At 40.5% G+C, this 21,506-nt stretch overlaps 2 protein-coding genes across 4 annotated transcripts in view; both read left to right on the forward strand.

Moving 5' to 3' along the window:
- Positions 1-11,687, forward strand: part of sv2ca (synaptic vesicle glycoprotein 2Ca) — a 38,314-nt gene extending 26,627 nt beyond the window's left edge. The window contains exons 5-13 of the mRNA XM_034201717.1: positions 5,306-5,439; positions 5,902-5,991; positions 6,409-6,519; positions 6,605-6,693; positions 7,085-7,249; positions 7,342-7,475; positions 7,852-8,058; positions 8,295-8,454; positions 8,634-11,687. Coding sequence (XP_034057608.1) covers positions 5,306-5,439; positions 5,902-5,991; positions 6,409-6,519; positions 6,605-6,693; positions 7,085-7,249; positions 7,342-7,475; positions 7,852-8,058; positions 8,295-8,454; positions 8,634-8,817 — 1,274 coding nt within the window. The 3' untranslated portion in view covers positions 8,818-11,687. The remainder of the gene's footprint in view (positions 1-5,305; positions 5,440-5,901; positions 5,992-6,408; positions 6,520-6,604; positions 6,694-7,084; positions 7,250-7,341; positions 7,476-7,851; positions 8,059-8,294; positions 8,455-8,633) is intronic.
- Positions 11,688-13,017: 1,330 nt separating this feature from the next.
- iqgap2 (IQ motif containing GTPase activating protein 2) overlaps positions 13,018-21,506 on the forward strand; it is a 38,116-nt gene continuing 29,627 nt past the window's right edge. For all 3 annotated transcript variants that reach the window (XM_034201686.1, XM_034201688.1, XM_034201689.1), the window contains exons 1-2: positions 13,018-13,333; positions 17,942-18,041. In XM_034201686.1, the coding sequence (XP_034057577.1) occupies positions 13,288-13,333; positions 17,942-18,041 (146 nt within the window). In that variant the 5' untranslated portion in view covers positions 13,018-13,287. The remainder of the gene's footprint in view (positions 13,334-17,941; positions 18,042-21,506) is intronic.

Raw genomic sequence — 21,506 nt, forward strand, 5'->3', positions numbered from 1 at the left:
CCTTGAAACGGCAGAGCGCGCTGTTGATCCCAGGTGCATCGATGCTTCGTTTTTGCAGAGTGTTGTATAGAACATCCACTTCTGGCATAAGCAACGAAAAAAACTCCAGGAGCTGCATAAATGCTCGGTCCCGCAGTTTCTTTGACAGGCCGTATGCCTCACTTATGGTGACCGCATCCCATCCTGGTTGTGCGCGTATATATATGCTTCATACACTGAAGTAGTGCATCTCGGGTCTCCCAAACCGCGTTCACAGTTCTGCTTTTAAAGTTCCATCTCACAGCCGGTGGCCGTGGGATGCGTCTCTGTGTTGCCTCTGCAAGAGCTGCAACACGTTTTGGAGCACCGGAGAAAAAAGTGGAAAAAGCAGTTAGATCTGCAAAAAACACCTTCAGGATGCTCCTCCTTGCTGAACACAGTTGCTGCAGGGTCAGGTTCAGTTGGTGGGCGTAGCAGTGAACAAACTGAGCGTTTGGGTACGTCTCCTTCATCACCGTCTGTACCCCGCGCACGTTACCGCTCATGACGGCCGCCCCGTCATAGGTCTGAGCGATTAGCTTTTCTTTCAGCTTCAGGGGTTCCAGAACAGCCTTGATGCTGTTAGAGAGACCTACACCAGTTTTGTCCTTTACTTCCACAAACTCCAAAAAACGCTCTGTAACTGTGAGGTCAGGCATAATGTATCGCAGCACAATCACCATTTGCGATTTACAGGAGACATCGGTTGTCTCGTCGGCCTGAACGGCAACAAATGATGTGTTGTCCACTTGCTTGGCTATTTCCTCCCTGTACACATCATACATGCAGTCCAAGAGTTCATTCTGTACGGTGCTTGATGTCCCTTTGAAAACAAGCTGAGCTTCGTAGTGCCGTTGAAGCCTGGAATCGCCCTCACACATTGTCTCGAAAATTGACCTGAATATCCCTGGATTCAGAGAGTCCGCCGACTCGTTGTGGCCCCGCAGTGCTGTCTCACATTTCCCACACAGTTTAATACAGGTGATGATCCGACCAAGCACGTACCTGTTTTCTTCCACCTTCCTATTATGAGAATCAATGCCGCGTCTGTAGGCGCTGTCAATCTGAGCTGCAACATTCACCCTTCCAAGTAATCCCAATTTTACGGCATTTTCCAAATGACTGTTGCTGCTCTCATGCTTCATTGTCCTCTCCGAAAGATGCTTTAAGTCCTTGTAACCTGTCCTCGACCAAGTACCTTGATCTTCACCAAAAAGCAGGCAAGGAAAGCAAAAGAGGGAATTCTTCTGGATGCTCGCCGTTAGCCATTTCTTTTTAGCAAACCACTCAGCGTTAAACCCACGTTTAACTTTGCCCGCAGTCTGGACCATTTGGAAATCAGGTGGATGGTGGGCACCGAGGCGCTTTACCTCTAGTTTCTCTCCGAGACTAAGTGTCTCAAATGTGTGCTGCAGTAAATGGTCAACTTCATTCATTTTCTTTCAGTTTTTTACTTCTTTTAATCGCTGGTGATGTTAGCTATATGCTGCTCTCTCGTCTCCTCTTCAAACTACACGTGACGTTTCGCAGCACTGCACACGTGAGTACTTACAGCCAATCAATTCTGAATTATGTGAGATGACGTATGGTGGGGATGGGAGCACTATGCCCCTACGGTCATTATTTTTTTGCCACACACATTAAATAGAAAAATACTCTGAGCATGCGCAGTGTAGTTTTTACAATCACCGTTCACTTAGACTGTGAGAGGGAGGGGCAGGATCGGGTTTTGTCCCACATGGCTCTAAACAGCTCAAAACGGCACTCTAGACACTAATTAGAAGAACACAGACTAAAACAGAAATGTACAGACGAATCAGATGATTAAACATGACCTTAAAATATATTTTTATATGTTTTTTTATTTATTTTTTTGTAATCATTATTTGTAATACTTTCTTCTGACACTAGGTGGGGCTGTGCCCCACCTGCCCCTAATGACCCGCCGCCACTGTATCTATCTATCTATCTATCTATCTATCTATCTATCTATCTATCTATCTATCTATCTATCTATCTATCTATCTATCTATCTATCTATCTATATCTATCTATCTATCTATCTATCTATCTATCTATCTATCTATCTATCTATCTATCTATCTATCTATCTATCTATCTATCTATCTATCTATCTATCTATCTATCCATCTATCTCTATCTATCTATCTATCCATCTATCCATCTATCTTTCTCTATCTATCTATCCATCTATAGGCTATATCTATCTATCTATCTATCTATCTATCTATCTATCTATCTATCTATCTATCTATCTATCTATCTATCTATCTATCTATCTATCTATCCATCTATCTATCTCTATCCATCTATCCATCTATCTTTCTCTATCTATCTATCCATCTATAGGCTATATCTATCTATCTATCTATCTATCTATCTATCTATCTATCTATCTATCTATCTATCTATCTATCTATCTATCTATCTATCTATCTATCTATCTATCTATCTATCTATCTATCTATCTATCTATCTATCTATCTATCTATCTATCCATCTATCTATCTCTATCTATCTATCCATCTATCCATCTATCTATCTATCCATCTATAGGCTATATCTATCTATCTATCTATCTATCTATCTATCTATCTATCTATCTATCTATCTATCTATCTATCTATCTATCTATCTATCTATCTCTCTATAGGCTATATCTATCTATCCATCTATCTATCTATCTATCTATCTATCTATCTATCTATCTATCTATCTATCTATCTATCTATCTATCTATCTATCTATCTATCTATATATCTATCTATCTATCTATCTATCTATCTATCCATATATCCATCTATCCATCTATCTATCTATCTATCTATCTATCTATCTATAGGCTCTCTCTCTCTCTCTCTCTCTCTCTCTCTCTCTCTCTCTCTCTCTCTCTCTCTCTCTCTCTCTCTCTCTCTCTCTCTCTCTCCAGTATAGGCAAGGGAGAGTGTAGCACTGCTGAGTCAGTCATCCATAGATCTAGTCAATTATATACATAATCCCTGTAATGAGATTTCCAATGGTATGGGTGAAACAGTAACCCTGAGGGGCAGGACGCCGTGCTACATTTCTGTAGAAAAGGCAATCACTGCTGAACAACGCCTTCCCTCCCTTTTCTCTGTTACTCTGCCTCTTCCTCTCTCACTTCATTCTACATTTTCACTTCCTACTCTGAATCACTCCAGACACACTCAAACACAGACACAGAGAAGAGCAGGGGGATAAATAAAAGTGACTCAGAGAAATCGGGAATACACACAGGCTCCAAGTTATGACTACTACTGTCAAGTTAAAGACACCTTGAAAGTGAAACCCAATCACAAGGAGACATTTCCATCCCTCTGGCCTCTTCTGGGATGCGTTTCTGACACTATCGACTTACAGACGCCCACTTCCCATGGCAATAGTTGTTTTTAGCAGTTGATATGCATTGCTTTCAAAGCCGGATTTTTAATATGCTGTGAGATTAATTCCAAGCAGCCTTTTCCTGGCACAACCATTAGCGTTAACCCCCTCCCACCCCCTGACTCCCCTCCTACGCTTGTTGATACTGTAGATAATGGTGTTATTCACTTTGGAGCGGCATCTCCATGAAGCACGATCTGTTGAGAAACGTGGGAGGTCACGACTGACACAGCAACCCCTTTTCAAGAAATCCCAAAATGAAGTCAATGAGAGCATAAAACACAGAGCTACACATACATTGTACATTAGCGATAGCATTTCCTGCCATGTATTAATTTTAAATGCTTAAGTTTTCCTCTGATTTAAAGAATTTCTTTATGACACGAAAATAAACTATCTTTAAATATTCTCCCACAAATTAAAATTGCAGCAATACTTTATTTTTTGTAATATTTCTTTAGGGATTTAAAGTCATATAAGGTGCTATTTTCTTTTAGGTATGTAAAAAATGCTTAAGTGTAATAACAAATGTAGTTAAGCAGGCAACCATGCATAAGGTTGTTTTGGGGAAAATGCTTTAAAGTATTTTTGCATAAGGAAAAGGATGATTTCAGGATGTGTAATTTTGTATGTGTATTTGTGTTTTTACCATTTATACTCTATGTGTGGGTGGGATTTGTCGGCATGGCATTATGTTAGTCGTGACAATGTAATCTGCATATGGTAATTTAAATCATGAATTGATGTGGTTCACTCCATCAATGCAAGTATTTTTGAGAATGTGCATTTGTGTGCATCTCCCCCTTTTGTGAGATTGTATATGTGTGTGTGTGTGTGTGTGTGTGTGTGTGTGTGTGTGTGTGTGTGTGTGTGTGTGTGTGTGTGTGTGTGTGTGTGTGTGTGTGTGTGTGTGTGTGTGTGTGTGTGTGTGTGTGTGTGTGTGTTAGAGAGAGTGTGTGTGTTTGTGTGCACGTTACAATGATTAATGAGTCTGGGAGATTGCCTGCAGGCTGAGATCAGGTGCAACAAGATTTAACTTAGCAGAAAACACTCAATTCGTTTCCTACACATTCAATTAACCCGTCCCTGTGCACTTCTCTCAGCTCCCTCAGCAGAGCCATTCATCTCCGAGCTTACACATCACTCTGCTCCGGCTCGCTGCTGCTCTCGTTTAAAAGCCATCTTTTATTTGCAGCCCTTTTGTGTTCCCAGTGCGATTTCTGCTCATATCATTTCAGCACACATACAAATCAGCCTACCAAGTGGCCCAGATCCCCCTCTGATAGGGATATACTGTACAGTATTTACATTACGCTAAATATTTTTTAGCCACTGCTTCGTCAAAACGTATATTATGTAACAATATATGCTTTGATTATTCCCTGTGAGTTTGGGACTGGCTACAGAAATACTTGAAGGTTTTGCATTAGAGTAAAGCACCAACATATCAGCAAAATAAAGAGGTTGCTCAAATAATGCAAAAATAAATAGGGCTTTAACCCTTAATATTAAATAATCCAAACATTTAAAAAGTACCATAGCATGTTAATTACAAATTAGCAGCATTTGTTAGATGAAAAAAAGTCTTATAGCACTTTGATGTGTCAATATTTTGATTAACATTATCTGTGCTTCAAACATGCTAAATACTCAATTATAACAATATGCCACATCTGATAAGCCGCCTCATCAAAAAGCTTCCATTCAATAAGATTACATCAGACATATGCAGCACATTATATTAACATTGAACACAATACTATTGCAGCAGCGTTTGCAAGAAAACATATTTAAAAATGTTCACTTTCTTCTCACCCATGTCTTCGATCTGATTGTAATTCTTGTTGTGTGCCATCGTTTACAGGTTGGAGTTTCAGCATGGGTTCGGCGTATCAGTTTCACAGCTGGCGGGTGTTTGTGGTCGTCTGTGCTCTGCCCTGTGTGTGTGCGGTGGTCGCTCTTACCTTCATGCCCGAAAGTCCCAGGTTCTACCTTGAGGTAATGTAATCTATTACCGGTTAAAAGATAGTTCTCTTTCATCTCTCATGAATCTGCTGCAATAGCTGTATCTTCAATAGTGCAGCCTCATGGTGCTGTGTCATTGTCCCCTAATGTCCGCGCGTATTCCTTTCTGAATCTCCTAAATAATACATCAGTCTTAAGTGTTCTTGGACATTTCCCATCCAATGTTAAATGAGATCAAAAGGTGTGAGTGATAAAACTCTGGGAGCAGGTCTTAAAAAAAATATCTGTGACAGTACTGCTGCTGCATAATAAAACTCTTTGAAGTAAAACGAGTCACCGTTGTCGTGACTTTGATAATTTTGGCCCATCTTGGAGAAATGAAAGGAATATACTCTTGTACAGTCATATATATGATTGCGGATGTGTCGCTGTCCTTAACTAAGCGAGACCATTGCTGATCCCATGAATGTATCCTCTCTCTTTCCCTCCTGTCAGGTGGGGAAGCATGATGAAGCCTGGATGATCCTCAAACAGATCCACGACACCAACATGAGAGCGCGTGGGCAACCGGAGAAAGTCTTCACTGTGAGTGTTTGCTTCTGCTGTGCGCTGTCTTGGCTGGGTTTCCTGATGCTTAAGGAAAAGCAAAGAGGCTTATGTTCTGCCACCGCTGGGACAGGTTTTAACGCTTTCACTGTGCAGGATCAAATCTGAATTATGAAGGTTCTGAAAGCTGTTTTGTGTCGTTCAGGCTTATTTGCATCGTGAGCTGCATTTTGGGAAAGCCTCTTAGTCAACACGTGTTTCTCCAATTGATCATATACTGTTTACAATGATTTTTATTACAGTTGTGTGCTCTCAATCTTGTTTGAACTAAGGAAAATTAAAAAATGAACATCCTTCAAAATGCTCCAAATCATCAAAGATGTCAATAAATGGATGTCGAATGCACTTAATGTATTATACTGTGATCATCTTTTTCTCTTTTAATTGCTTCCTCAGGTAAACAGGATCAAAATACCCAAACAGCTGGATGAATTGGTGGAAATGGAGTCAGAGTCTCGCAACCGAGTTTCCAAGTTTTTCTTTAGGATAAAGGCTGAAATACACGGGGTAAGTTAATTTTCACTCACTGCCCCAAAACCAAATGTATTTTTTTAAACACATGAAGTCTAATCTGCATCGTATCTCTCTTTAGATCTATCTGAATCTCATGAAGTGCTTCAACTACCCTATGAAAGAAAACATGACGCGACTGGCCATAGTGTGGTTCACGCTGTCATTCGGGTGAGCTTCCTGTTGATGTCATTAGTGTCTGAGAAAAATCAGTCAAGTTTAATTTCCCTGCCTGGTCTGATATTAGCACTAGCGGCCACATTGTATTTCTGTCATCTTGATCCCTGTGCTGTGCAGAAGTAGCATGGTCTCGAAATCAAAGTCTGTGGATCAATACTGTTCCATTGGTGTCTCAGAGGGAAGAAAGAGTAAGAGGGAGTGAAAGCAGCTAGAGATTAAAAAACATCCACAAAACACTCTCTGAAATATAAGAGAAACCTGTCTATGTCTAATGTCTATTGGTTTTTTCTACTGCGTCTGAAAGCAGTGTTTGAACCTCAGATCAAGATTCTTCAACATGTATCCAAAGATTTGTAACGTCCTGTATATGTTGTGGTTGCAGGTATTATGGTCTGTCAGTCTGGTTCCCTGATGTCATCAAACACCTTCAGGCAGATGATTATGCCTCCAAAGTGAAGATACACAGTGATGAACGGATTGAAGACTTCACCTTCAACTTCACTCTGGAGAACCAGATACACAAAAACGGACTCTTTATCAACGACCGGTAGGACAAGTCAACTTGTGCATACAGTATATGAACTGTTTTACAGTGAAAGTACGTACAAACAGGATGTAATTGTGTTTTTTTAATTTCAGATTCATCAATATGAAGCTGAAGTCCGTCACATTCATTGACTCTACCTTTCGTAACTGCTACTTTGATGATGTGAAATCTGTGGGCTCCTTCTTCCGTAACTGCACTTTCATTGATGCTTTCTTCTACAACACTGGTGAGATATAAGTATTAAATATTCCTAACTTTTCTAAATCAACACGACTATACTTTTTTACGATGTTGTATTTTAGTGTTGCCTCTGTGTTTAGTGTCCTGTCTGTCTGTAACTGTGTGGTAGTGTTACCACTGACAGGTCTCTCTTGAAAATGAGACCTTGTGTCTCAATGAGATCTACACCTGTATAAATAAAGGCTAAATAAAATAAAAATAAAAATACAGCTAGAGGTTTTTCTTTCCTGATTCTCAGATTCATCAGGTTAAATTGTGTCTAGGTGAAACAAAAAATGATTTGAGACAAGATGACAATATACTGCGTTGTGATTGGCTGTGTTTTATTATTTCCAAATGTCTTTTTTTGTATTCTTTGTCAGACATTGATGAAAGCAAGTTGATAGATGGCACAGAGGTAGTCAACAGCACGTTCACTCACAACAAGAAAGGATGCCAGATGACATTTGATGATGACTACAGTGCCTACTGGGTTTACTTCATCAACTTCCTCGGGACGCTGGCTGTTCTGCCCGGAAACATTGTGTCCGCGCTTCTCATGGACAAAATTGGCCGTCTGTCCATGTTAGGTAAGAACGGAGCGAAGAGGGAGGTTCATGTTTCATGTGTGCACTTGAGTAATTGGGTTTCACATTGACTGTGGGATGGTGGAATGATTTATGGTATGGATGTGGCATCCATCATTGCGTATGAGAGGCAATTTTGATTAGGCCTATAATTCAGTTGAACATTGTTCAAACGAATGTCGCTTGCACTAACTCTTGCTCCTTCACTCTTGCTTTGTGTGTGTTTTTTTGTGTCTCAGGTGGCTCCATGGTGCTTTCGGGTATCAGCTGTTTCTTTTTGTGGTTCGGCACCAGTGAGTCCATGATGATTTTTATGTTGTGCCTTTACAACGGCCTGAGCATCTCTGCCTGGAACTCCCTGGATGTCGTCACCACTGAGTCATTCCCTACTAGCAGGAGGTGAGAAGACAAGAGTATATACTGATTTACGTATTTGTTGAGACTTGTTTATGGACTTATACATACATGCAGTAGTGGAAAGAGATCATCATAAAAAAAGAGGTGATTCAGTCAACTCTAACACCTTTCTATCTCTTTTCTCTTCCTTTACCTCCTGTCCCTGGCTCTCCACCCCACAGAGGAACAGGCTTTGGGTTCTGCAACGCTCTCTGCAAGCTGGCTGCAGTCTTGGGAAACCTGATTTTCGGTTCTCTTGTTGGCATCACAAAGTCCATCCCCATCCTCATGGCCTCGTCTGTGCTCGTCGGGGGAGGCCTGGTTGCACTCCGGCTGCCTGACACCAAGTCGAATGTCCTCATGTAACACCAGCTTGGCGTTCATCAGCTGGGAGAAAACCTAAATAGAACTTGGGTGAATCCGAGAGGAAGCCCAGGGAGCGTTGAGCAAGGAATGCAAATGGCTTGGTTCACACATATCTTAACATTATTCATGCAATTCGCTACTGTACCTAGGGTAAAGCTGAACCCACCATTCTCACAGTGTGTTTTACATTGATCATATACATCTACATCAATTCCTAGTTAGTCAATGCTAAGTTCAGCCTTTCTGTGAATGTATTTTTAGGAGATTTCACAGACAGAGCTGAGTGTTTGCTCATGTTTTGGGCGAACTTTGGTGGAGTTTTGTTGCAGTGACTGGTTGCCCTTTTCCAGCTGCAGCCATAACCTTGTGTGGAGTCACTGCATGGTTAAGGCTCAAGGCTTTCAATATTGATACAGTCTTATTAAGACAAGCCAGATGGGGAGAAAAGTGAAAAACAAGCTGTAATGAGCACAGCCAACCTTGTGTGACAACGTGGGGAATAGATGATCAGACAGAGCGGACACATGACAGCTGTACGACAGCTGGCTCGCCGCAACACTCTTCCACAGGAAGCGTTGTAGACGGTGTGCAGAAAGTCAATAATAAAAAATCCAATAAATTAAAGTCACACATAGTTCATGTGCAAAACATCTCTTAAAATAGATTGGTACCCACATGTACTGTACCTACATCTTTTCCCTATGCTTATACAAGAAACTGTTTTGCTTGACATGACATTTACTCTGACATCTGCAACCTTTTCAAAATAGATATCTTCTGTATGATGCCAAGCCCTTTGCATTACCTACCCAACAAAGAATCAAAAAGGCCATATTGAAACACTTTATTTTCTGGTACTAATAATTGTGTGGTATTTTGAATCTGAGGTAGCTAATTTTATTTTCTGCTTTTTGTTATTGTGGAAGTTGAAATAATGAATAATGAATTTAATCCAAATGTTGTTACTCCAGATCCCGATCCATGTGTTGTATTATTGTACGAAGGCTCTCTGATGAGCTCTCTCTGTGACAAGCTCTCCCTCTGATTTCGTTTTGTGTTATTGGACTTTGTTTGTGGCAGTGACGTTGATAATGACATGTCACGCTACTTCCTTTTAAAATACTGAATGGCCTTTTTTGAAATGTGCCTCTCCTTAACTGCAGCAGTCTGCCCACAGGCATGTGGTGTCCAAAGGTTGTGAGGAACAGACAGAAACTGAATAGGAAGAAAGTACGTTAAATAATCATGCCAATTTCTGTGTGTATATATGTGAAATATAAGGACGATTTTATTTGGGTGTGAATCCATTTGCGAGTGTCCTTTGTTAAACATCCCCATTTAAAATAATACAGGTATTAGGTAAGATCAGCGTACTATGCTCCTGAAAAAACAAACAATAGTTCCTATAGGTAACAATGAACCATAACATGATCAAATGGTGTAAGTTACAGAGAATTACTACAAATTAATAATGTAAATAAGATCCACCTCTTTATGAGAGCTAATTGGTGTCAACCATGATTTTCTGAAGGAAACTAATTATCTTCAGATGCTTATATTTGAAGATAAACAAACACACCAGATGACACATTTTAGCTCTGTCTTACCAACATTTTTGTCTAAAATCTATTTTTGCCATAATCTTACGTTTGAAACCATGACCTACCTTGTACTAGCTGTTAAGTACCTTATCTTTTAACATTGGAACCTCAATGTATACTGCAAAGATAATGATCTTAGACCAGTGCTACTTTGAAAGTGTCAAAAATACCTCTAACATTTTCAATTGAAATTGAAATTATTTAGATATATATAACATAATACCATATGATTTCAGTATTTTTGGAATAAAGATATAGCAAAAAGATCTAATAAAATGTGCTGATATAAAAAATGATGACTTTAGCTCAGTGGCAATCCAACGCTAGATTAACAAGAATAAGTATTATCAATAACAGAAGTATTGATCTGTATTTTTCTGAATGAGATAAAACCTCAATTGGTGACAGACCTACCTGTGGTGTTATATTGGGGATAAATGATTTTACCTGGTATGTTTCAGGTACTTGGGTTATTGCTGTACTGTATTTGTGTGTGTGTGTGTGTGTATGTATGTATGTATGAGAGAGCATATGTGTGTGTGTGTGTGTGTGTGTGTGTGTGTGTGTGTGTGTGTGTGTGTGTGTGTGTGTGTGTGTGTGTGTGTGTGTTTGTGTAGAGCAGAGTATAGGGTGCATGAGTGTAAATAATGTACATATTAAAGCTGATATTGGTGGACTTCTGGGTTATACGTGTATAAGCTCCTTGATCGAGTTATGTGTCTCCTTCTTTGTCCAAGCCATACATCCATCTACTGTATCTCTGTTGTATCTATGTGTCCTTGGCTTTACACCACTATTCACCTGCTACTCCGTGTGTGTGTGTGTGTGTGTGTGTGTGTGTGTGTGTGTGTGTGTGTGTGTGTGCGCGTGTGTGCAAAAACGTGCATGTATGTAAGAAAACTTCTGTTCTTTTGTGCTCAACTTTGTCTTCTTTGTGTGAATTCTTCTGGCAGATAATTATGGCAATATTCAGATTTTTGTTGAGGAAAAATGTGAATGTATCACTCTTGTAAGTTTCTCATCCATTTTATGGAGGTAATCAAATGTATGTGGAGAATAAAGTTGTGTATATTATTGTGAAGGGCCTGCCAGTCATAGAATGACTGAGCTGTATGTTGAAAGGTCCATAAGTGTGAAAATATGTGAAGAAATATTTGCCAAATGATGCCCTGTGAATTATGTTATTTAATTGGAGAAGCAGGGATTGCAGACTGTGCTGCTTTTGAACATATATTCAATACAATAAAAGCTATGTTCTCTAGCAAATTATGCCGGGCTTTGATTTCACAACTCTTGTCTCCAACCTAAGAATAAAATGTGTTTATAAATCACATTACTGTACTTACACGATGAGGCATTTGCATTGAGATCCAAATGTGAGTCTCAATTATGCATTATTTGAATAAAACAATATCATTTAAATGTAAAATTTTGCAAACACATAAATAAGGCCGTCGAACCTCATTTGTGCTCTCAGTAAACCAGGTCGTTGAGTCAGTGTTCCCTGTGGTCAATATTATCAAACTAATGCTGCCATCTAGTGGACAAATTATGAAATGGAAATGATAAACTAACAATAATACTGTGACACTGGGTTAATTTATACAATATAGGTGTTTTTATCCAGTTAGACAACATCATTTGTAGAATATATATAAATGTGGAAGCCTTTCATTTAATCAAAACGTATTTTAAATGGCCATTTATCGTCACCCGTAGGCCACATCTATTTGTTCTGTTCATTTTGGCCACACCTGCCTCTAAATTGGAGGCACTTTGACCAAGGGTTTTTATTCAATGACACTTTGAATTTTAACTTCCACTTCATTTTGGAGCCAATATTGTACTTCACTCCACTATCTTTTTCTGAAAGCTTGAGTTACTTTACATATTCAGATTATTAGCTAATACACATTTTAAATCAACTAATAATTCAACTATTATATGGGTAGATGCAGTATATAAAGTAATGAAAATAAGGTCTTCCAGCAGCTGTGATGAACATATGAATGCATTCATAATTATATTCCAGTTATTTCATAAATATGACTGTAAAATGGGGCATTACGCTAAACAAGTACTTCTACTTTTGGTACTTCAAGTGTATTTTGATGCCAAAATCAATCAAATCAATTATACTTTGAATTAAGTTATATTTTGAATGGAGGACTTTTACTTGTAACAGTATTTTTTCAATTTAGTATTGAAACTTGTACTTATAGTATAACATCTCAGTAGTTTTGACTGGATATGAGTACAGTAGTCCCCCTTGTGGCAGTAGGTCTACAAGATATTAGATTTACTTTATTGATCTCGATTTGGGAAATGTTTTCATCACAAGCATTGCACATAATGCGAAAACGAAAAAGAGTAGAAAATAAACAACCATAAACATAAAATATTTAAAAATATTAAAAAAACTGAACATCTATCTACTCGTCATATAAACACTAGGAAGGGCCATATAGCCAACACAATGTAAAAGTCGGATATAATTTAATATACAATTAAATGACAGCACGAGCCACCTCATGTCCAGCAGGTGGTGCACGGGGCTAAATCTCACCTGTCAATCATTTCAGTCAGACCGTTGCTGGGGAAAGATAAGGCACACACACTTGGTTCAGGTCGAAGAAGTGCACACCATGGGGATTGTCTGCCGCAAGTGACAGTCGGCGCTTTCATGTAACTTCTGAAGAAATTCGAACCATATTTCCAGCTTATGTTTCCAGTTAGTTAACGACACAGCGTGTTTTTCTTTATTGGTATCAATATATCCCGAGACGCGCGGCATACCGCTGTCACGTTAGCTTGTAGGTGAAGTTATTTCTAGGGCAGAAGACTTCACGAGTGGAGGAAACGACGCAAGATGTACCATGAAGAAACAGCAGCTCTACAAAAGCCACGCTATGGAAGTAAGTTATGTTTCAAGCTCTGTTAAACATACTGTGTTTGCTTGGTTATGAGAGGCAAGGGCTGAATGCAAGCTAACGTGAGGGACGTTTGAGCAACAGGTGGTTTTGAAGCACCTTGATACCTGTAGTAGGTATGTCAATATGGCAAAAATAGGCATGAAATGTGTAGCCTGAGAGGAAATAAACTGTCAATGAAAGAGATTCTTAGGGGAAGGAGTTGTATCCTGCTTGTTAAATTCAAGCCAAAACAATGATACGTTCAAGGTTTAGGCTGTATGTTGATTTTAAGATTGACTCAGAACGATTTCAATTGTTTCCCCCCCTTCTTCTCCTAACTCCACCACAGGGATTTTGTTATCTATTTGTTTAATGGTTGCAGCTAGCATATCAGCCTGTCTACACATAAAGCATTTTCTCATAGGTTACCCATTAACCAGGGTTTTTGCTTTTGTTGAGAAATCTATAACTAGCTACATTAGTATGTTAAGAATGTAAGTGATACAAAACGCATACAGTCTGCAAACCAAGGCAGTTGCCAGATCTTGTCACTGACCAACAGCTGTGGGCAAAGTGCAACCCTGAGAGATAACACCAATCAATTATGTCATCAGTGCAATCTTTTTGCCTCTGATTTTTACTGAACAACTGTTGAATTATTTTGCATACAGGCCACTATATCTTATGCTGCGTTTATAGATACATGTTGTGCTAGAAATGTGAATCCTAAAGAGGTGTGACCCTTGAAAAGCACTCACAATGAGTCATTTTTGTCAAACATTGTGAAAAAAACCACACTTTAATTTGCTGGCCAAATGTGTCCTAAGGGTTTTAAGTGCTGTTATGGTACTAAAGCAAAGTCATTCACTGAAATATGTTTAATAAATGTCAGACTACCCTTAGTTTATGGATTTGCCAATGAAATGGACAAACCCAAAGGCAAAGTCAGTTTTAATATGTGCTTCCTCTTCCTCTTCTCCCCCCCCCCCCTGCATGAGACATAATCATGGAGGCCATAACTTAGGTCTGGTGATCCTGTGACACACAAAGGCAACAACCCCATCCTGAGGGTTAAATATAATGCTAGTGCAAAAGTGCAGACAGGCTCTTCCTGTGTGTGTGTGTGTGTGTGTGTGTGTGTGTGTGTTGTGTGTGTGTGTGTGTGTGTGTGTGTTGTGTGTGTGTGTGTGTGTGTGTGTGTGTGTGTGTGTGTGTGTGTGTGTGTGTGTGTGTGTGTGTGTGTGTGTGTGTGGTGTGTGTGTGTGTGTTGTGTGTGTGTGGTGTGTGTGTTGTGTGTGTGTGTGTGTGTGTGTGTGTGTGTGTGTGTTGTGGCTGTGTGTGTGTGTGTGTGTGTGTGTGTGTGTGTGTGTGTTGTGTGTGTGTGTGTGTGTGTGGGTGTGTGTTGTGTGTGTGTGTGTGTGTGTGTGTTGTGTGTGTGTGTGTGTGTGTGTGTGTGTGTGTGTGTGTGTGTGTGTGTGTGTGTGTGTGTGTGTGTGTGTGTGTGTGTGTGTGTGTGTGTGTGTGTGTGTGTGTGGTGTGTGTGTGTGTGTGTGGTGTGTGTGGTGTGTGTGTGTGGTGTGTGTGTGTGTGTGTGTGTGGTGTGTGTGTGTGTGTTCTCCTGAGGTGTGTGTGTTCTCTCTCCCCTGAGGTGTGTGGAGGTGTGTGTGTGCTCTCCTGAGGTGTGTGTCTGGGGCTGTTCTCTCCTGAGGTGTGTGTGTGTTCGTTCGAGTTCATACACATCTGCATCCAGCTGGGCCACTAATCTATGGTTGGATGTCCAGATCGTGAGTGTGTGTTCTCTCTCCTGGTGTGTGTGTGTGTTCTCTCTCCTGGTGTGTGTGTGTTCTCTCTCCTGAGGTGTGTGTGTGTTCTCCTGAGGTGTGTGTGTGTTCGTTCGAGTTCATACACATCTGCATCCAGCTGGGCCACTAATCTATGGTTGGATGTCCAGATCGTGAGTGTGTGTTTGGATTGTTTCTCTTCTCACATGTGGGTTTAATACCTCTGTTGAGACCCAGTGAACGGATGTATACGCAGGTGGCTGATAAATAGGCTGAATTTAACAGAGCTCTTGAGAAGTTGGACTTAAATGTCCCTTTGGGGGAATTTGTCTTGGACTCCACATGCATTGCAGTTCCAGAAGAAATAAACAACATATACAATTTACAGCGATAAAAAGCTACAAAATCCACTAAGGGATTGAAGCACAGCGCTAAGTATGAATTACAGACCTTACTGTTTGTAGAATATCGTAAACAGCAGAATTGGCTTAATATATTGTGACTATTTCAAAACGTACTAAAAGGGCTGTAAATCAAGATTATGGTTAAAATCATAATCATTTAAAAGGAATATTGAGTGACAATTATTTATCAGAATTATTCATTGATGTTTAGGGACATTGTTATTGCACTAACACATTTAAATGAATGTAGCTGCTGCTTGTACTTCTTCTTGTTCATATTAACATCTAAATAAGATTGGTTTTATTTCCAGAGCAGTGCTTTCCCTTTGACGTTGTGCTACGTTTCTGTTCATTAACACGACTTAGCATAAATATAAGACTTAAATATAAGATTCTCCTTCATCTGAATTCTGTGAACCCACCCTCTGTTTTGCTCCTCTGCTACTATTCTACTCTGGACTGCAGCGGTAGCTTTAATGGAGCATCCTTTATGGTCAATATCACTTTCAATCATGTGTGAATAAATGCAGGAATCCACAACTGTGATCAGGATTGGGATTAGATTGTTTAGGCTGATCATCAGGTTTAAAAGTTTAACAGGGCATCCCAAGAGGCAGTAGGCTAATATTCAGGTGACCAATGAGGACAGATAGAAGACAGACTGACTAACTCTGACTCTATACAGTATGTTATTTTAGTCAAGCCTGCTTGATGTCCTTCTCCCTGATGCAGAAAGTGATACCTCAGGTGCTAGCCTCTACTCAAACCCAGTACATGGTGTTTGGTCTAGTGTGTGAAAGCTCTGTTCTTAAACTGAGCCTCCCTGTCTGAGATTGTTCCTCCACTCAGACAGAAATAAAGGGATTTGATAGGATTAGAGCAGGGGTAGGAGCGTCAGGGGGAGGAGATCTCATTAAGCTGCAGGTAAAGGTCAACTCGGCAGAAGTCACTTGTCTGTGGAGCACCCCACTCAGGTCACTTTGACATGGACATTTCCTTCCTCTCAAACAAAGGCTCATTGGAGCATGGGATGAAGTTCGGTTCCCAAGAGGCACTCGAGATCCTAGCTGTCAAAATCAACTGTCGTTAACAAAAAATATCCTTTGTGAAGTTTTAACACCACAGTTTGAAGTGCACCTGCTGTGCAGCACATGCACCATGCCAGTGTAGTTGCTTAAAGAGGACATATTATATTTCAGGTTGATATTTGTATTTGAAGCTTCTACTGTGACATGTTTACGTGCTTTAATGATTAAAAAAGGTCTTTTATTTTTCTCATACTGCCTTTTTCTGCAGCACCTCTTTTCACCCTCCGTCTGAAACCAGATCCCAGTCTGCTCTGATTGGTTAGCTGGCCGGCTCTGTTGTGATGGGTTAACTACTTAGACATGTCCCGCCCCTTAGCCTTATCATTACATGTTCAATACATACTCAATACTGTGGGCAATCCCCACAGGAGCATTTTGGGGTGAAGTGTCTTGCCCATGGACACAATGACATGGTGACTGCTGTGGGATTTGAACCTGTGACCATGTGACCCCAACGCACAACCCACTGCGCCACACACCTCCCTCCCTTATCACGTACAATGTGTTGGAGCGCTAGCCAATAGTAGCGCAGGTGTTAAGCAGTGATGTCCCTTTGTTGCTAAGTAAACAAAGGGTCTATGAAACGCACTACAGGAAGGGACAACTCAAAAAAGAATAATAGGGCCTCTTTAACACCTGAATTAAGCATCCTTTTTCTTTTTACTTCAGTAGCTCATCTCATACTGTACTTTTGAAGTCAACACATTTCTTTGACGAGAGACCCTTTCTGTGTTGAGGAGATTCTTTGCAATCAATGAGTATAAAATGCTGAGTGCAAATCGTTGAAGTGTCTCTTGTTCTGTTTGCCGTCTGTGTTGGGAGTGTTATTTCTTTCTCCGCCTTGTAATGTTAGCGTATTTTATGAATGAGCTGTGTAATGTTATCTGTGTCAAGATAACTTACTTAATATGAAACAACTCAAGCCCAAGTAATTGTGGATGACTGATGCAGGTCACATGGTTTTGGACACTGCACCGGCTGATGTTGAAGCGATGTGATTCATATGAGGCTGAGCTATAACTCAAAATAAACATGTATTGACGTTCTGATGTCCAAATGAATAAAGCAATCATTCATTTGAAACCAACACAATACGCGTTTTTATATTTTCTTTATACGTTTTTAAAGGTTTGGTCTCATGTAAAGAATGACACAGGTTATGTGATTTTCTTTTTATTTGCCATATTGTGATATTTCAATAAAATAGAATATACTTATTTATATCATGATAGTTATTTTGCTCAGCCCTATTCTCACTGTTTCCATTTGTAAAAAGACCATAAAGAAAGCACAACACATGTATGTTCATTCATTGTTTCATCTGCATGCCTTTTCCAGCCATCCAGGACGACGAGAGGCTGTCGGCGGAGGAGATGGATGAGAGGAGACGACAGAATATCGCCTACGAGTACCTGTGTCACCTAGAGGAGGCCAAACGGTAAGACGGGAGGACGCTGACTCCAACAGGAAAGGGAAAAACCTTGAAGATAAGAGCAGCTTAACGACACATAGTGACTAAAGGCAATCCTTCATAGTGTTTACAACTCTCACAGCTCAGGAATGATTTTGGGCGTGTTGTTGGGTCAAGCATTAGCTTTGTTTGATGTTTGATCCGGTAGAACAGTTTTGTATTGTAGGTCTGTGTGTTTAATGACCATCGTCATGCAGACCTCAAAGCAGGGAGTGGTTGTAGACGGAGGAGGGCAAGTGAGAGGAAGAATAGATAAGCAGTGTGTACGTTTTATAGTAGCATAGATAGAGCGGCAATGAAAGGTAGGAATCAGCAGATGATGACGAGGAGTTGTAAGCATTCACGAGAACGTGTTTGATTAGGCATGGGAGGTGCTGACTTGGTGGAAATGGTGCCTCTCTTTCCACTGAGCTCTCACCCTCAGTGAAATGATCAACCAAGAACAATCTAGAAGGCTTATTGATACCTTCCTCAGCATGTTTAGTAAATACTTTTATAATAATGGCTTGCAATGATTCCCACCATAATCTTACAAGCTAAACATACGAAACTTGATAAAGACTCTTTTTTTGGTGTGAGTAACCTTAGCAAAACTAAACCACTTCCTGTCTTCTTAAAAAAGGGCATCCAGCTGAGCAGGAAGTGAAATCATGCCTCCTTTAACGCACAGCTTTTGAAACAACCCCGCCCAGTCACAGAAAGATTGGTTTCCAGATTGAATTATTGATGTTTCTAACAGAGTGTAGCATTCTGGAGCCTTGTTGTGGTTCAGCAGTCATGCATCTTGTAGGCACACTCTTTGTAAGACACTTTCTAGGAGTGTGTACAGCCTCATTTACATCAGCATTTCCTGACAGATAATAGTTTCACAACTGAACTTGCACTTTGACTCAGTTATGAACATTTAAATAGCCTACATCTTCTTCTTCTTATGTCACGAGATAATAACGGTCTAGAAAGGTGAGGCAGGCTTGAATAAACAAGCGGAGATTCAGTTGTCCATCATCATTGAGCCATACGTAGATAATCACTCATCTTTTGTGTGCTAAAGAACACTTGTTGAAGAGTAGTTCAGTTGCACTGCGGTGGTTTAAGGAACACGTGCTCTAGTATCATTGTGAAGGCAACCTCAAAATGACCACTATTTAACTCTCAGATACACACATGCTCACACTTTCCCTTTTTTACTTCCTGTTATTTCTCCCCAGTGCTACTCACTTTTCTACTGTCCTGTTTATTGTGGAGTGGAACCTCTATCCTGGGAAAGTTGTCAAGTTGGTTTAGGATTAAGGCGCTGTTTACACGGAAACGAAACGGGTTGTATCTGATACTTTTCTCTTTCGTATAGCCCGAGGCCGTAACGGAACCGCGGAAACGGACCCCTCAAACGATAACGGGTCCCAAGGTGGATAGATCTGCGGACGGAATGCTCGGGGGGTCTTCTTCGCTGCTTTTGGTGTATTTTGTGGCGGAAGTACAGCGCCACTTACAGGCCCGGCATATGTACTACAGCGTCTCCAGCGGGTCGAGCAGTCTTGTGTGAAGGGACATGTTTATTGAGCCGTATCCGTGTGAACGGAAGACTTTTTTGATATCGAATTCGGTTCGTTTGCGTTCCCGTGTAAATGGGGTCTAAAACAGCTGCATACAGAGCGGTGGGATTAGGTTCTGCTCTCAGGAGTCACGGCAACAAGGCAACCATGCAGAAGTAACTCTGTTAGTACACCTGGGTTATGATATTACAAGAGACATAGCTTCATTATCCACCTTTGTTTTTTATATATCGGTAAAATATCAGAACTGACCGAGAAAATCACTTGAGTGCAGGAGTTTGAAAAAACATGAAATGAACTGGTGCAGAAACGGCATCATACATCAAGTGTCCTGCTGCACTAAATAGTACAAAAGGTCGATCATGTATTATTTTGAAAGTGAACATGCAGGTAAATATTCCTGTTTTCTTAACTTTGTAATTGTTATTGCTAAAACACATTTGAGTTGACTCATATTTCTGCTTTAATAGTATGCTAGACGGTAAGGGGATTGTTATTTCAAACTCGCAGATCCCACTCACAGTTTTTGACAGTGATATTATTTAAAAAAAGATCAGTTTCAATCTGTACTGCAACATTGTTATAGGCCTTATTCACAGCAGAGATTTGGACTTCTCACAGCAGGAAAAGCACATGTGTTTCTAATAACATTAACAATGCCCCAGTAAGCCATGGCAGTGTGACAGCATGCACATCACCAGGAGATTTAAACTCGAGAACAGACATTACAATTCATTGAAATATTTGTGATTCTAGTCAAGATATCTTGGGTGAAATAGGACACAATATAGGAAAGCCCTGTCCAGTTACTCTTAGATCCCTTGTTAATAAAGTCGTACGAAATCTGATTTAAAAACAAAAACATGTATTAATCTAGGGATGCACGATAATTATCGGCCCGATAATTATCGGTCCGATAATTATCGGGCCGATAATTATCGGTCCGATATTAGGAATTATGACGTCATCCCGATAAACCCGATACCAGTGTTAATAGCCCCGATAATATACAATATATTTTTTGGGTAAGAAGAAAATACTGCGGTGTGGGTGGATTGGGATGAGGGGCGCTTGTTTTTCACTCGGCTCCTCCCGTTTTGCCAGTACTGTGGTATTAGTGGTTTAGGAAGAGGGGAGTTCTTCACAAATCCAGCGCTCCTTAACTCATGCCTGGCTGTGACGTAAATGGTGTGCGGCCGTGAAGCCAGGACAGTAAACAAACATGTCGTCGGTGGTATGGGCGTTGGAGCTATGTGCAACTCAAGGCATATGCTCGAACCGGAGCTGCCTGGACGCTGCAATCATGTTGCGCACTATCCGTGCTGAGTGTGCTGACCTTTCGTACAATGTCCCACTGTCTGGCTTCCTGCATAAAGTCAAGTGCTCGGCGCAGTTGTGGCGAAATGTCGCTCCTCTGTTTTCATTTAAACAGCTCCTTATATCCGTTAGCGCAGCTAGCTAGCACCAGATGCTAACAACAACAATGCACGTAAGGTCTCTCTCTCGCTCGCTCGGGCCTCACATACACACACCCTCCCGGTCCTCCAGATGGCCAGTCGGTGCCTGCCGGTGAGCGTGGAAGTGTGGTCTGCCACAAGCGGACGGCAGGAGCGGGGCTGTCAGCATCAGCTTGTAGATGGTATTTTAAACTTGATGCGCTCTGAAACTACGGGGCGGCCAAGGAAAAAAAAATACACATGCGTTAATCGCGTTAAAATAATTAGTGGCGTAACATTTTTTTTATTATCGGTATCGGTCTTGAGAAGCAGGAAGTTATAGGTATCGGTTTCAAAAAACCAATATCGTGCATCCCTAATTCATACAAACAGAAAAGAGCTGTTTCAATGAAAATATCCTCACTAACAGCCGTGTGTTAAAT

This window comes from Gymnodraco acuticeps, unplaced genomic scaffold (assembly GCF_902827175.1).
Source record: "Gymnodraco acuticeps unplaced genomic scaffold, fGymAcu1.1, whole genome shotgun sequence".
NCBI classification, from domain to species: Eukaryota; Metazoa; Chordata; class Actinopteri; order Perciformes; family Bathydraconidae; genus Gymnodraco; species Gymnodraco acuticeps.